Source organism: Nicotiana tomentosiformis, chromosome 3 (genome assembly GCF_000390325.3).
Source record: "Nicotiana tomentosiformis chromosome 3, ASM39032v3, whole genome shotgun sequence".
NCBI classification, from domain to species: Eukaryota; Viridiplantae; Streptophyta; class Magnoliopsida; order Solanales; family Solanaceae; genus Nicotiana; species Nicotiana tomentosiformis.
Window position 1 is genome coordinate 85,514,940 of NC_090814.1, and position 17,045 is coordinate 85,531,984.

At 33.7% G+C, this 17,045-nt stretch overlaps 1 protein-coding gene across 1 annotated transcript; it reads left to right on the forward strand.

Annotated features, from left to right (window-relative positions):
* The first annotated feature begins 11,497 nt into the window (after nt 1-11,497).
* Nucleotides 11,498-16,291, forward strand: LOC108946367 (ferric reduction oxidase 4-like). The gene is made up of 8 exons (XM_070197207.1): nt 11,498-11,774; nt 11,923-12,019; nt 12,148-12,339; nt 12,501-12,735; nt 13,205-13,532; nt 13,656-13,893; nt 15,011-15,729; nt 15,981-16,291. Exons 1-8 carry the CDS (start codon nt 11,624-11,626, stop codon nt 16,118-16,120), a joined length of 2,100 nt encoding a protein of 699 aa, XP_070053308.1. The 5' UTR covers nt 11,498-11,623; the 3' UTR covers nt 16,121-16,291.
* Nucleotides 16,292-17,045: the final 754 nt, after the last annotated feature.

The following is a 17,045-nucleotide window of genomic DNA, read 5'->3' on the forward strand; positions in this document are numbered from 1 at the left end:
ATTCAAAAGTGAAGACTGTTGTAAATCAATTAAGAAGATATGGGGAGGACATAAAAGATGTCCGTGTGGTAGAAAAGATCCTTCGCACTTTAACACCTAAATTTGATTTTGTAGTGTGTGCTATTTAGGAGTCTAAAAATTTAGACTCTATGATGGTAGAGCAATTGGAGGGTTCTTTACAGGCCCACGAAGAAAAGATCAAGAGGAGACAAGAAGTGTCATTAGAGCAACTTCTTAAAACTCAGGCATCCTTTAAGGATTATGGAGATGAAGAGAGTTATCGAGGAAACGGGCGAGGCATAGGCCGTGGTGGTCATGGAAGAGGAAGAAGTAACGGTAACAACTTCAACAATGAAGTTAAAATCTACCAGACATTCAGAGATCGTGGTCGTGGCTACTACTAAGAAAACAATGGACAAAGGTGTGACAAATCCAAAATTGAGTGTTATAATTATCATAAATTTGGCCATTACTCTTGGGAATGTCGTAGAAATATTGAAGAAAAAGCTAACCTTGTTGACGACAATAAAAAAAAGTTGATTCAACGTTGTTGATGACACTCAAGGAAGAAGACATGGATGATTGCAGCTCGTGGTATTTGGACAATGGAGCAAGTAATCATATGTGTTGATGCAAAGAGAAGTTTGTGGAGATCAATAACACGGTGAGAGGTAATGTGTCCTTTGGAGATTCCTCAAAGATTCAAATCGAAGGGATAGGTACGATTCTGATCTCCTGTAAAGATGATAGTCACAAGCTAATTCAAGATGTTTATTATGTGCCAAAATTAAAAAGTAATATTTTGAGTTTTGGCCAACTTCTTGAAAAGGAATATGACATCCACATGAAAAATATGCATCTTTCGCTTAGAGATTCAAGTGGAATTCTAATTGCTAAAGTGCATATGAAAAAGAATAGATTATTTTCTCTGAATCTTAAGGCAATTGATGCAAAGTGTTTGAAGGCTAATGTGTAAGATGAATCATGGTGTTGGCACATGCGATTTGGGCACTTGAATTTTGAAGCGCTCAAATTAATGGGAGAAAAGAACATGGTGCATGGGATACCATCAATCAACCATCCCAATCAATTGTGTGAAGTTTGTCTTCTTGGAAAACATGCAAGGAGGAGTTTTCCAAAGGGGGGAATGTCAAGATCAACCAAACCGCTCCAGCTTGTTCACACTGATGTGTGGGGGCCAATCAATCCACCTTCCTTTGGTAAAAGTAAATACTTTCTACTCTTCATTGATGACTTTAGTAGAAAAACTTGGGTTTATTTCTTGAACCGAAATTCTGAAGCTTTTGCTGCTTTTAAAATTTTTAAAGTACTTGTAGAAAAAGAAAGTGGCTATGAAATAAAAGCTTTAAGGTCCGATAGAGGAGGCGAATTCACTTCAAAAGAATTTACTGACTTTTGCAAGTTTCGCCGGATTCCAATAAGTGGGCCCCACGGGCAAATTTTGAGCTAATTTCGGATTTTATTGAAAAATATAATATTTTCTTATGAAATTGATACTATAATTTTTGTTAACTGTATCGAATTAATTATGACTAGATACGAGTCGATCGGAGTGGGAAAAATCGAAGAAAAGGCATAATATTTAGTTAAATTGGAGCAAGTCGAGGTAAGTGACTTGTCTAACCTTGTGTGGGGAAAATTCCCCTAGGATTGATAATTGTAATGTGTGGAAAGTCGTGTACACGAGGTGACGAGTGTGTACACGGGCTAAATATGAAAGATTATATTTTAAATTGTGTAGATCACTGTTGCGCATTAATTAAATTATTTTATTTTATTATATTCTTCATTATTGATTTAATATTTATATTTTTAAATTTTCTTGATCTTTTTCTACTAATTATTTTATCTGTTTAGTTGGAACTTGGTTTCTTTTATTCTATGCATTATTTGAAGGTTGATTTTCTTTAAATTAAATATTATTAATATGAAGTATTTGACATTTTTAAACTTGATATTGAAGCAACGTATTAAAGATTTTGAAATATTATTGTTGAATTATTTTGACATGAGCCGTGAGCTCTTTATTATGGAAAAGTATTATTGTTGAATTATTTTGACATGAGTCGTGAGCTCTTTATTGTGAAAATATATTATTGTTGAATTATTTTGGCATGAGCCGTGAGCTCTTTATTGTGGAAAAATATTATTGTTGAATTATTTTGACATGAGCCGTGAGCTCTTTATTGTGGAAGCATATTATTGATGATTTATTTTGGCATGAGCCGTGAGCTCTTTATTGTGGAAAAATATTATTGTTGAATTATTTTGACATGAGCCGTGAGCTCTTTATTGTGAAAAAATATTATTGATAATTTATTTTGGCATGAGCCGTGAGCTCTTTATTGTGGAAAACTATTATTGTTGAATTATTTTGGCAAGTTAAATTATTTGAGAACTTGAGGTGCGAATTGTGATATATTGTGATATTGATACGCATGCGGTAGTATAAGGTCTGGGTATTGAAACACATGCGGTGAGATAAGGGTGGCTTGATACGCGTGGCTAGTAGGGGGAACTACTAGAAGTCATGCGGTGTGATAAGGATGGCTAAAACGCGAGATGCTATTTCGGAAAAAATATTTTCTTTCAAATAAATTGTGAAGGCTCCCGCGGTGAGATAAGGAAATGAGATATTGTGAATTTGTTTATGATTTGGGACTATGAGGCGGTACCTCGGGAGTGCCCTTATTGATATTGATTTGTGGCCGCAGTTGCCTTTGATTATTGTTGTGATTTTCTTAAAGTTGAAAAGAATTCTATTTTTTTCCACGAGGTATTTATTTGCCATTATTTGATGTAATTAAATGTGACATACTACTTGATTCATTTGCATTATCATTTTATCTTATAATATTATTTAAACATTTTACCATGCCATTATTTATTCTCCAGTAGGGCCTGACCTGACCTCGTCACTACTCTACCGAGGTTAGGCTTGGCACTTACTAGGTACCGTTGTGGTGTACTCATACTACGCTTCTGCACATCTTTTTGTGCAGATCCAGGTACATCTTATCAGACCATGCATCAGTAAATTAGCTGTACGAGGAGACTTTGAGGTATATCTGCCAGCGTCCGCAGACTCCGGAGTCCCCTTCTATCTTACTATGTTGTCTTCCTTATTTTCTTTAGACTCTTATGTATAGAGACATAGAGAACAAATTATTAGAAGCTTGTGAATTATTTCTATCGGATTTTGGGAGTTGAAATTGTTTGAATTGTAGTTTATTTATTTCAGATATTTATTATTATTCCGCATTGATAGGCTTACCTAGTCTTAGAGACTAGGTGCCATCAAGACATCCTACGGAGGGAATTTGGGGTCGTGACAGGATACTTTATAAATAACCGTTTTAAGAGCTAATACAAGGCTAATGTACAACGAAATATAATTTTTATTAACGTTCAAGTTACCCGTCAGAACTTAAGTGAGTGAAATTCACTCCTTTACAATTCCTCTAACAAGTTTCAATATAATTTAGGCACTTTAATTAACAAGTAGGGTGCAAACATTACAAATATTTCATGATTCGGGTCCTAAACTATCCGGACATAAGCATGATTAGTAGATACGCACGGACTCTCGTCACCTCGTGTATACGTAGCCCCCATAATGAGAAGCAAATAGAAATTTAAAGCACATATGGAGTAAATTCCCTCTTACAAGATTAGTAAAGAGACTTACCTTGTCTCAAAGCTCGCTTTCCGGCCTCGAATTCGCTCTAAAGCCTCAACTCAGTGCCAAAAAATTCGGAACTAGTAAAATGTTATATAAATTAATCAATATATACTCCAAAGTTCATAAATTTAAGTATTAGAGCAATTACCCAACCCAAATTGGAAGATTCTAAAAATTCACCCCCAGGCCTACGTGCCCGGATTCCGGAAACTTTCGAAGAAAGTTGTTACCCATAACCCAACGAACTCAAATATATAATTTTCACTCAATCCCATAACCATTTTCGTGGGTAAATCCCATTTTTATCAAAACATAGGGTTATTCATCTAAACCCATAATTTTTAAAAATTTCCATGTTAAAATCTACCCATTATCTATGTATTTAACTCACATTGGATAGAAATTACTTAGATCAGGTAGCTAGGTGGAAACCCCTCTCCAAAAGCCCCAAAATCGCTCAAGAAAATGAAAGAAATGAGTCAAAACAATGCTCTAAGCCTGTCTTAAACGACCTCACTACCTTCAGTGATTTTGCTTCTGCGGAAGCCAGGTCACATCCCAAACGGACCTCGATAACACCAAAACATACTCCAAATCAAATTTACAGAACTTTTAAACCTTCAATAAGCAAACTTTTAACCTTAAGCGCCGAAACGCTCCCGGGTCATTCAAAACCCGATCCGAACATACGCCCAAGTCCAAAATCATTATACAAACCTATTGAAACCGTCAAATCCCGGTTCCGAGGTCGTTTACTCAAAATGTTGACAATAGTCAAACTCAGCCTTTTAAAAGCCAACCAAGAAACTAAGCATTCCGATTTGAACCCGAACCCTTTCAAATCCCGAACTAACCATCTCTCCAAGTCATAAAATAGTAAAAACTCATACGGGGAGTCTTATTTAGGGAAACGGGGATCTAGAAAGTAAAATAATCGGCCGGATCGTTACATGTTGAATTTGAGACGGGAAATTTGCATCTATACCCGATTTTGGGGTCACAATTGAACCTATACCCACTTTGCAGAAACATTTACAAGCCTACTCACTTTACGATCAGCTTCAAACTTATCGGGTTTGAAGTAAAAAAAATTAGTGTAAAGTGAAAAAATTACACTTCAGATGCACTTAAGGCCAAATAGGTCTGAAGCGCAACCAATGGTTTCATGCACTTAAGGCCAATAAGTGTGAAGTAAAAATATTGCACTTCAGATGCACTTAAGGCCAAAAGGTCTAAAGTGCAATAAACATTTTCCTACACTTAAGGCCAATAAGTCCGAAGTAAAAAATTGCACTTCAGATGTACTTAAGGCCAAAAGGTCTAAAGTGCAACAAACGTTTTTCTACACTTAAAGCCAATAAGTGTGAAGTGAAATATTGCACTTCAGATGCACTTAAGCCAAAAGTCTGAAGTACAACCAACATTTTCATGCACTTAAGGCCAAATAGGTCTGAAGTGCAAATTGCCCATAAACAAAAATTTATTCTTCAAATTTTAACAATCCAATATGCGATTTAATACCTCTGTTTTTGTCCATCTCCACATGTTCACTGGATCCTCCTCTATTTAGCTGTCTAGTTCGTCGTGACATTGATAGATACGTAGTAATATAATTGTTGACTTTTCCTCCCAGAAGCTAAGATACAACCTCAGGGAGCCACTTTCTGCATAAACATTTTGCTACAGAAATTTGTTTATGTTGCTTAAACCCAATAGCTTTTGTTCAAACTATTTATTTGTCTCAAGAAATCAATTCAATACGTATAATTTGTTATATTAGAACCCAATAACTTAAAAATATTACAATTCCGAACTCATAAGGTTCAAATTTTGGTTCCGCCTCTGCTGGGTTCCCGTAAACCCGTACCCGATACTCTAGATCTGCCACTGTCTCAGAGGTCCTATAACAACTAGTTGAATGGCGACGCAAACTGACGGGCTTGTTTGATTTTTTTTTTTTATAAATATAATACTGGTGTTTGGACCAGCTTCCATGTAGCTTGATTATTTCACCTTGACATGCTTTGTTGCACGGTGCAACTTGCACCCAATATATCTGTTCTTAAAATCCAGGTAAATTTAGGGATTCAATTTACTTTACGTATTTACCCACAGTCAGTTAATTCTGAACTTTAGAAAACGTCGAGCAATGTAGTGTCGACATGTGATCAGCTAATCAGTTGCCTTTTTTCTCCTTCTCTTACCTCCTTTTTTCTGTCAATGAATACTATTCTTTCTCCAGCTTCAATTTCTTTTCGAGTTGTCCTTATTTTTCTTTACGTAAAATTCATCATGTATATTTCTTTGCAAACCTAAAATATGTAACCAGTGTGTCTCCTTCCCAAATGATTAAACTTTTAGATGGGACAAACAAAAAATAATCATAGTTTCGAGAGAAAAAGGTTAGAATACGTACACCCACAAACACTTTCTATTCGCATTCTTAAATGTATTATGCATTTGCTATTTTTTCTTTTTACGAAAAGAAATTCGCCCACGATACCTGTTTAAATAATTACAAAGAAAAATCATATATATAGTTTATATATCCAGTAGTACTTAAAATGAAATCCATCAGATTGCCAACCCTTGAACGTACTACTTGATTTGTGTACTGCAACTCTATGTCAACTATACTTGCAGTGCTAGTACAATCTGAACTTGGAATTTTTCATTCATCAATTTCTTTAAATAAAAGGAAATCTTTTAATTAAATTATCTTTTGAATCGATGCATCCGTTCCTATTTGCTATGCCTGTGGTCAACTTATTCCTCGTTCCAAGTTATTACTAGTACTAGTTAACTAGTTGACTTATAATAATTTTTTGTTATAAATAGAATTTTATTTAAGATGAATGTCTATATTATAGAGAGATTCTAGGGTTTGTTAGTTGGTGGCTAAGTCACTTTTTTCCTATAAATATAGGGGTTCTATTCCATTGTAAATCATCCCAAATCAATAAGAATTCTCTCTTCCTACTTTTCTCTGCAATATTCCTCTTCTTCTTTATTGTTTTATAACACATTATCAGCACGAGGCTCTAATCAATTGAGTAGAGGGCGGTTGTTTTAATTTGTAGATATACTATTAATTAGTTGTCTAGCATTTGAGAAATTAAACCCCCGTGGAGAGAATATATAGGAATTTGCGTGAGACCCTTGGGTACGGTGAATACATTGATATTCCTATACTAGGAATATGCTTCGGTCACCAGGCTACGTGCATGGCGCTCAATATGTACATAATATTAAATATAATGATTGTCAATTGTTCCATGAACTTCTTCAGGAATAAATTCTGGACTTAAGGTAAGTATTTTGCCTTATTTTTCTCTTTTAAATTCTTGAAATTCTATAATTTGATTTTAAATACAAGCAGAGACAATAAATTTTGCTTATAACTCTAGTAGAGTTTGTACGAAATTATAACCATCCGAAGTGGTAAACTTTCTATGTCTTACCATGATAAAATTCATGTATGATTGTGGGCACAAGAAGTGAAAACTCGTCTCATTGAATTTGCTTCATTCTCATTCCCTTAAGAAAATATGATAGCAGTATGTGATAAGTCTGAAAGAACACAAAATTATTACCTTGAAGGTATCAATGCGTGGATGTGGCAATAGACGAAATTATAATCGTCATCATTGTGGTAATGAGAACAATAAGGATTCTCAAAATAATCCTTCACTCTGTGAAAGTAATATTTGTCATCGATTTGACATGAGATTTTATAAAGCACATATAGATGATTATGGTCCATTCATGATGTGAACGTGATAACATGTGATTTATGAATATATATTTATTTTTGGAAGAATATGAACGTGCTAGTGGTATTGAATATACCACACTCACCTCTAGAAGGAGGTTTGAGATGAAATAAGAAAATAATTTCATTATTATGACATGAATGGTCATTGATCACGTACCTATTGTAATTATCCCAAAATATTATGGCAATGTAATTATTACATGGCATAAGTAATGGAAGCAACATATCTTGCCTATAATGATTTTGACCATGACCATAATGAGATAACATTCTCCTTGAAAGAGATATTCACCATATGAATGTTGATGAATATATGGTAGTACAAAAGTAATTGAGAGCTCTAGAAGAGCCAATTATTACAATTTTGGAGGAATAAAATTAATTATCAATAAGGCACTGTGTCGTACTAAGTCTCAAAGAAACTTATTGAGTTTCTAAAATATTCGCGAAAGCGGTTGGTCATATTGAGACTATAAATAAAGGAAATATTTAATATCTTCTATTACTACAATTTGTAGCGGCGTAATATTTAGGTAAAAATTTACCTGCTTTATTCTTCAGTTTGTACTACACACATAAAAAAATGCCACAATAAAGTGGAAGTTTATTGATATAAAAACCCATATCATAATAAACTTGAAGTTTTTTTATAATTGCACACGTCATGGTGTAAACATTAAGTTTATCAATATTGATAATTTATCAAGTTGGCATAATTGATTTAGCCATGTTAATTTAAGTATGATGTGCAAAAATAAAAGAGAATTCACATGGGTTATATTAAAGAACTAGAAAGTTCTTTACGAATTCTCTTATGTTGTTTGTTCTCATTAATTAATAGACCAGCTAAAATTGGGATTGAATCCCATGAATGCTGGAAATATCAAAGGTGAATATGAGCTCATTCACCTACCATGTATACCACATAAGATGCATCTATGAGATGGTTACATGTGCTCTTATTATTAACCCGCAACCTGATATTTGCGAGTTAACTTACTCAATAATTTAATTTAGATCTTAATTTCAAGATTTTCTATTCAAGATAGTTCATCTTGATAAGTTGGTTTACATCACAGTTGTTATAGCAAAATAATTTATTGAGTGCCTCCACTTAATAGCTAAATTACTTCTTATGAGAACAAAGTTATCTATATCAGTTTGATATACATTATATACGAAAGTATATTACGTTCTCCCCTCACAAGTAGTTCATAATCAGGAACCAAATAATTTCATCTTATTATTATTGATGTGCGGTGTATATTTTGATTAACATCATAACGCATAAAGGTGGGTTTCCAAAGTTGGGGAAACAAGTTAGTTTTTCTAACATGAGGGGGAGACAGAATAAATAGTTGAGAAAAAGTTACGGAATGAATTATCGTTTGTACATCTAGATCCTCGAATAAGATAATATGAACTTGAAGTTCATAAAAAGATAATTCATCTGCAATATGTTGCAAAGCATACCAGACGCATTTGCTGACCCAAAGAAAGTAATTATATTCTCACTACAAATGCTCCCATTAGAATAAGTCCTAGAAGGACAAAGTCTATGAAAAATCGGTTTCAAATAAAATTCTTGATAAAGAAGATGAGAAAATGATCATAATAAGGAGGCAAGTGATCTAGAAGATCACATAACATAATATTTCATAAAATTTCAGGAGAGGTTCAGGTACTTAAAAATATGAATGAAGAGATCTCTATGTTATGTCTTTATGAAACAAATATTGGAACCGATATAAAATGTTCGTCGACGACTTCTATGATAGCGCTAAGTATAGATGGGGATCTTAAGTCTGTTGAATACGGACACAAAAATATTGGCCAAATGAAAAAGACAAAATTCGAATAGAATTTGTTTCATATGAAAGACATATAGTTTTGGACCTACAGTTCAAATACTTGAAAGTATAAAGTCAATGGTGTGTGCAATCACTTTTATCTATCTTAGATGTTTAGCATGACATGAAAACTTGATATGCATCAAATGTCTATTTAAATGGCTTATATGACTTAACTTATATGACAATCCCTGAAGGTTTCAAATCGCTTAAAGCATATACAATCCTAAGTGCAATTTGTGCACATATGTATCTTGCTATAACTATAAGCATGATAATGTGATAGCGAGGATTTTCAAGGTGCAACACATTCATTGGAGTTAATATGGCTGATTTAATCATCAAATCTCTGCCGACGTCAACCTTCAAGAAGCTAGTGCTCAAGATTGGAATGCGAAGGCTCAAGGATATGAATTGATGCTCTCATCCGGGGGAGTTACTATGCGTTGTACTCTTTTTTTCTTACAAGGTTTTGTCCCACTAAGTTTCCTTGCAAGGTTTTTAACGAGGCAACCAAAAGGCGTATTGTTAGATATGTGTACTCTTTTTCCTTCACTTGAATTTTTTTCCACTGGATTTTATTTTAGTTAAGGTTTTAACGAGGTACATTATTTGTTGAATAGACATTCAAGGGGTAGTGTTATAAATAAAATTATATTTAAGGTGAATGTCTATATTTTAGAGAGATTCTAGGGTTTGTTACTTGGTGGCTAAGTCACTTTTTTCCTATAAATATAGAGGTTCTATTCCATTGTAAATCATCCCAAATCAATAAGAATTTTCTCTCCCTACTTTTCTCTGCAATATTCTTCTTCTTCTTCTTTATTGTTTTATAACATTTTTAGTATTTTTTAAATATATAATTTTTTTTAAGAAACTTTAAGAATCTATACGTGTTAATTCACACTGAAAATTAAGTTCCTTTCACATTCGTTCCTTCGTATAAATTGAGACAAAATGAGTATATTTTTCTTGAATATAACTTATGTACATCGTAGGTTGGTGTAAAGAAATTTTTATACTATCATGTCACTTTAAGGATATCTACCGATAAACCTCTTCAAAATGGGGGTACGTACTCTAAGGGGTGTCAATGGTTCGGTTCGGTCGGTTAATTTATAAAATTTGTAACATACTATTTTTTTATATTTATTCTATTATGTATAACCAAAATTAAATTTTCCGAAATTGTCCCAATCACATCGGTTTCTCTTCGGTATCAGTACGGTTCGATTAATTTTTGGTTATTTTTTTAGGGTCATGTAAAAGTCACTAGCTAGTAGAAGTAGAATGCAATAATCTGCGTACTTTTATAGGACTTCACAAAACTCTCTAGATATTTTTACTGTTTAAAGGGTGATGAATTAAGAAAACATGAAAGATGGTGAGAGTATAGATCCATCAACTATTTTATAGCAGTGTAAAAGAAATTAATCAAAGACAAAGAGTATGAACCAAGCTGGGACTCGAGAATAAAGTATATACAAGATTAAATATTCAAAAAGATAAATTTAAATCATACGAAATTAAAGAAAACATATTCAATACATTATAGTTTGCTACTCATAATTGCTAGAATGTCGTGTGTCTTGCTAGTGAATATGTTAAAAATAATTTAATTTCAATAGCAGTAGCATAATAGGTTAGGAAATAAGGATTTTGAGTTTAGTTGTTGGCTTGTAACCGTTTTCTTAATTCCAAGCCCCAAGAAAAAATTTAATTCTTTATTATTTTTTAACTTAATAAATAAATATATTTATTCGGTACGGTATTTTTTTGATTTATTTTCATAAAATAAAAAACTTACCCTAATTATCGGTAGGGTTATAAATTTATATAAAAACCTACGGTTTTATTAAAAGAAACCTGAAAATCGGTTCGGTACGATACGATTCGGTCGATTTAGTCGGTTTTTACCCTACGTACTCCAACAGATAAAGATGACCTAATGGTGTAAATATGTCTCAAATTGACACAATACATATAACTTAAAATCGTTTTTTTACCTTGATCGGCAAAAGAGGTAAAGTGACTCATTCCTGTTTATTGAAAGGCAAATAAATCTTATAAGCGCATTTAATAAACTGCTAAAGACCTAAAAACATCTCGATTAAAAAAACGATAGTACCAGTACTTGGGAAGTCTACGCAAGGGAATTAGTTGTTAACATCAATCATAAAAAGTAAACGCTACAACATCTCTTTATAAGCCAATCTCATCGCATGCATATGTATATGCAACAACAATCAAGATAGTAGTAATTCAATTCAAGAAACGATCACAGTTTTGGGAAAGATGGGGAGCAGAGTCGTGTGGAAAATTGTTTTGCTATTGGTTTTTATTGGATGGCTCTTCATCTGGATAATGTTACCTACAAAGACTTACAAAGATTCATGGACTCCCCAGCTCAAAATCAAGCTCAACTCCACATATTTCAGAGAACAAGGTATAGTAATTACTCTAATTAAATTATCTTAATCTAATTTTTTCCCGTTTTTCCAAGTTAGTATAACGCCAAATCTGAACCATTTCCTTAAGTTGAGTAGAAAATTTGGACCTTTGCCCTAAACCTAATTGACACTTCGTTACTGCAGGGACAAATCTTCTTTTATTTACATTTCCTATAATGTTGATAGCTGCTCTGAGCTGCATCTATCTTCATCTTTACAGCAAGTCAAGTTCTGATCAGAGGTTAGTTAATGATTTAATTTCATTTTCTCGTTCTCAGCCATTAATATGTATCACGTACGTTGGAGGAACAAAAAGATAACATAATTATATATTCTCGGCATGTTATAATTTCGTGAGCATTTTTACAGTACTAATGGCAATAAGGGGCAATATTCTCGTTCATGGAAACGGCCTGTGCTTGCGATGGCTCCTCTGGGAATTGTGAACGCCGTTGAGCTTGCATTTGCTGCTATGTTTATCGCCCTTCTAATTTGGTCTTTAGCCAACTACGTCTGTATCAGCTTTGGCCGTCTCCATATGCACAACGCTGGAGAGAAAGTGTAGGTTTTCTACTTCTTAAAATTAAACAGTTGAATCCTATTGTTGATATGTAAATATATATCTATGTTCCGCGTAAAAACTGTTGAATTCAGTTGAACTAATATTACAACATCGATCCGCCTCTTCTTATCAATGGATCGGTATTTTGGGTAATTTGCAGGTGGATGGCAAAGTTTCGAAGTGTATCTTTAAGGCTTGGCTACCTTGGGAATATTTGCTATGCGTTTTTGTTTTTCCCTGTGACCCGATTGTCTTCAATTTTGCCGCTGGTTGGGCTAACCTCAGAATCAAGCGTTAAGTATCATATCTGGCTTGGTCATGCCTCAATGGCTCTTGCCATTCTCCATAGTGTTGGCTTCGTCATATACTATGCCATGTCTCATCAAATGATAGAGGTTTGTTGACATTATTCTTTTATTGTTTGGAGCTCTTAGTTATTGCTCCATCTGTTTTGAACTTATTTCTCCTATTTAGGGAGTCAAACAATTCTTTTTTTACCATGTTTATTTGTAAATAGTTTTTAAATATTTTGAATCGTTAATTTTTGTGACTTATAGTACTTTTTATGTAGTTTCTAAATATGTAGATTTTATTTCAAATAACCTAAAGAAGCCGCTATATATGCCTGAATTCATACTAAAAATTAGTCAACTTGATCCTCGTACTCCAAAAAGTTTCAAACAAATTGTAACGGAGGGAGTATACTTTGGATGATATGTTTAATGACAAACGAATTTAGGGTAAAATCTGTGAATTCACCTGAACACCAAGCTATGCTCTCGGATTGAGTCCACCAAGGCTAGCAAGATCTTGGATTCGCCTCTATCTTTAATTAATCCTACAACTAAATAATTTTTTTTGCAGGTGTTAGAATGGAGCAGTACCTACGTATCCAACGTGGCTGGAGAAATTGCTGCCTTGGTTGCAATAGCAATGTGGTGTACTAGTTTGTACACGATCAGGAGAAAGATGTTTGAAGTATTCTTCTACGCACATCATCTCTATATTCTCTATATCTTCTTCTACCTATTGCATGTTGGTGCTGCCTACACATGCATGATCCTCCCTGGAATTTTTCTCTTTATGATCGACCGATACTTGAGATTCTTACAGTCTAAAGGAAGGGCTCGATTAATTTCTGCACGTCTTTTACCTTGTAGCACTATGGAACTCACCTTTTCCAAGAATCCAGGTGAATATAATCTTTACAATAACCTAAGTATGATTTCCAAGATGTTAAATTAAGAAGCTAGCTAGTATAGTAGTAGTATGCTAGTTATTATATATTATACGTACTTATATTTTCACTTTACAGCATTGACGTACAACCCTACAAGCATCTTGTTTGTGAACGTCCCAAGCGTATCCAAGTTGCAGTGGCATCCATTTACTATAGTTTCTAACAGTAATTTGGAGGCAGATAAACTAAGTGTTGTCATTAAATGCACGGGAAGTTGGAGTGAAAAGTTAGAAAAACAACTTTCTTCTTCTCCGGATCATCTTCAAATCTCAACAGAGGGACCTTATGGACCTTCATCATCACATTTCTTAAGGTAAGTACCAAGGCGGAAACTTATACAAAGATTTTTCTTTCTTTGTTTTCTTTTACTAGTGTATGACTAAGCCAGCTCAATTGAAAAGGAGAAAGTAAAAGAAAAATTACAGTTTTGTTGACATGGAGAGTCATGGGATCTTCATGTAGTTTACAATTAATTTAAGGTACTTAATTTAAAATACAATCATCCATGTTAATTAGTTAGGTGATTTTACCTCAAGACATTTCCTTGTTCTAATTATTTTTCACTATGAATTCGTGTTTTCATATTTTTTTTCTTTTATTCATACGTTTTACTTATATGTTAATTACTTGAGATATCATGCGAAATCTTTTGTCTAGTATAAAGTACCAACCATGACATTTGCTAATGAACAGATATTTGATTGAACACAGTTTTATTTTTTTTTAAATATTATTAAGAGTAAAACGCAAAGTTTAGAGTTGAATACATAAATATTTTATTCTTTTTTGGATAAACTAAAAAAGTATTTCATATAATCAAACTGTTCTTGATTTATATTCAAATATCTGCTCGTTGAACACATAGTCTTAGTAGTTGTTGCTCGACTTGATATGAGTTTGAGAGTTAAATTGTTTCTCCATATCTGTTGTAATTCATAATCAGTTTAGCTTCTATATACTTCTAACTTTTTCACTAGGTCATCTTAAAACTAACTAAAAGGCAATCGTCCATAATAAGTACTTCATTTTTACTTGCCCACTATATAAAAATATATTTTTCTTTTACTTGTCCATTTTACTAGCAAATAAGAGAAAGACAATAAATAATTTCTTGTTTTACCCTTATCATTAATTACTCATTCCCTAAATCATCTCCCAATATTTTTTGAAATGCTATCATGGGTAAAATTATAAAATACATACTTCATTCATTTTTTTCTTAAAGAAAGTACAAAGTTAAAAAGGGACAACTAAAAATAAACGGAGGGAGTAGAATTATTAAACTGGAAAATAATAAAGGATACCTGCTAGAATAAAGTAAAAACACTGATACTATAAGAGTTGTTTACATCGGTATGTATAAGTTAAACTCATAATTTACTAGTGATGCCTTGTACAAAGAATTTAACGAAAACAATGTGACATTGCAGTCGGCAGTGCCTGGTAATGGTCAGTGGAGGAAGTGGAATTGCTCCCATGATTTCCATAATCCGAGAGCTCATTTACAGAAGCACACAACCTAACACCAAAGTACCAAAGCTGATCCTAATTTCAGCTTTCAAGGACACAGCTGATCTCACAATGCTAGACCTCTTGCTTCCTCTCTCCACCACTCCAGCTGATATTTCCAAATTAGATTTGCAAATCGAAGCCTATATTACTAGAGAAAATGGAAAAGAACATAACATTGAAAGTGTCCATCACAAGCAACTCATCCAGACAATAGTGTTCAAACATAATCCAAATGACTCCGCCATTTCTGCAGCCCTTGGCCCAAGCAGTTGGCTATGGCTCGGCGCGATAATTTCGTCCTCATTTGTCATGTTTCTCCTTTTGTTAGGCATTGTCACACGTTACTCCATATACCCAATTGAGCGCGATGGCAGGCTCTATCATTACAGTGCAAAAATCATTTGGGACATGTTCTTGGTTTGTGCCTCCGTTTTTATTGCCACCAGCATCATTTTTATGTGGCAAAAAAGGGACAATGAAGCTGAAGGGAAACAAATTCAGAATGTGGAACTACCTACCCCTACAAGTTCACCTGCAAGTTTATTATGTGGTACAGAAAGGGAACTGGAAAGTCTTCCCCACCAGTCTCTTGTTCAAGCCACTAAGGTGCATTATGGTGCTAGGCCTGATCTAAAAAGTGAGTTTACTAATTCTTGTTGGTTCACTCATTCAGAAATTTCGCTAAATTTTTTACAATTTAATATATATGTATAAAAAGTAATAGTAGTAATATTTAACTAGTATACATAGTATAATTTTTTCCGATAAAAGGTGTTCAACTCACCACCCTTTGTCGGCTCTAGCTCCGCCCTTACCGCTCTCACACACCAATCTTCTTGAAATAGTTGTTATGAAATGAACTAAATATTTGAATTGCGTGACATGCAGGAATACTTTTTGATTGCAAAGCATCAGATGTTGGAGTTGTAGTTTGCGGGCCACAGAGCGTGAGACATGAAGTTGCCAAAATATGTGCTTCTGGCTTGGCAAAAAACCTGCATTTTGAGGCTATCAGCTTTAATTGGTGATGTTTGGGTTTGTTACGTGCGACAAAACGAGGACAGATGTGTGGTTTTTTAATACTGTTTCTTTTTCTTTTTTCTTTCTGCTTAATTGCTACTCAATTTGGAAGGATTGGCTTTTGGATTGTTTGTTGTGTGCAAGTTTCTAACATAGGACTAAGAATGTTGTGTTGTGTACGGCCTAACCTCCTCAAAAGTTGTACAAAAACAATATGCTCTTATACTGTTCTACGTATAAAGAAAATAATGAACATCTTTATGTGAATACGGATATATGTGTAGTGTATATGCTTGCATGTGTATTCATGTTGTTTCGTACACAAACCTAAAACTTTATACGAAAACTAAAATTGTGACAAAATTCAATGATAATTGGAGGGTAAATTTTATCAAGGGTCATCAAGTTAAACTTTGTAACAGTTTGTGTTGTGAAACAAAACGAGTAACTTTTCCAAATGGAGGGTAAATTTATTCAAATAAAACTTTGTAACACAAAAATCAGTTTTCTTTCTTTCTGTAACATAAAAGTCATTTTAGTATAGCTTAATTAATAGAAATATAAAAGTGACTGAAACATATAAATTTTGGCCAAAAAATTGACGTGGCAATTCTGATTCTCTAATTAATTTATTAAAATTTCACACAAAGTCATCTTCTAAAATTTTGGTCATTGATATTAGCAAGCTGTGATCATAACGAAAACTGCTATTCATATTTGAACCTACAAACTAAATGCAAAAATTAATGCTGATATTTTAATTCACTTTCAAAATCACCAATTGACGTACCAAAGACTAACAAACTAAATGAAAAAGAGGTCTTGGCAAAGACGAGGAAGAAGGATCAACAGGCCCTCACGCTCATCCACCAATGTTTGGATGATGCCATATTTGAGAAGGTGGCAGATGCTACCACCTCAAAGGAAGCTTGA

What these genes read in the sequence shown, in the direction of transcription:
- LOC108946367 (XM_070197207.1), top strand. Translation starts at nt 11,624, where the DNA reads ATGGGGAGCAGAGTCGTGTGGAAAATTGTTTTGCTATTGGTTTTTATT. An exon ending in CACATATTTCAGAGAACAAG is followed by an intron (nt 11,775 to 11,922) that starts GTATAGTAATTA and finishes TCGTTACTGCAG; the next exon opens with GGACAAATCTTCTTTTATTT. An exon ending in CACCTTTTCCAAGAATCCAG is followed by an intron (nt 13,533 to 13,655) that starts GTGAATATAATC and finishes TTCACTTTACAG; the next exon opens with CATTGACGTACAACCCTACA.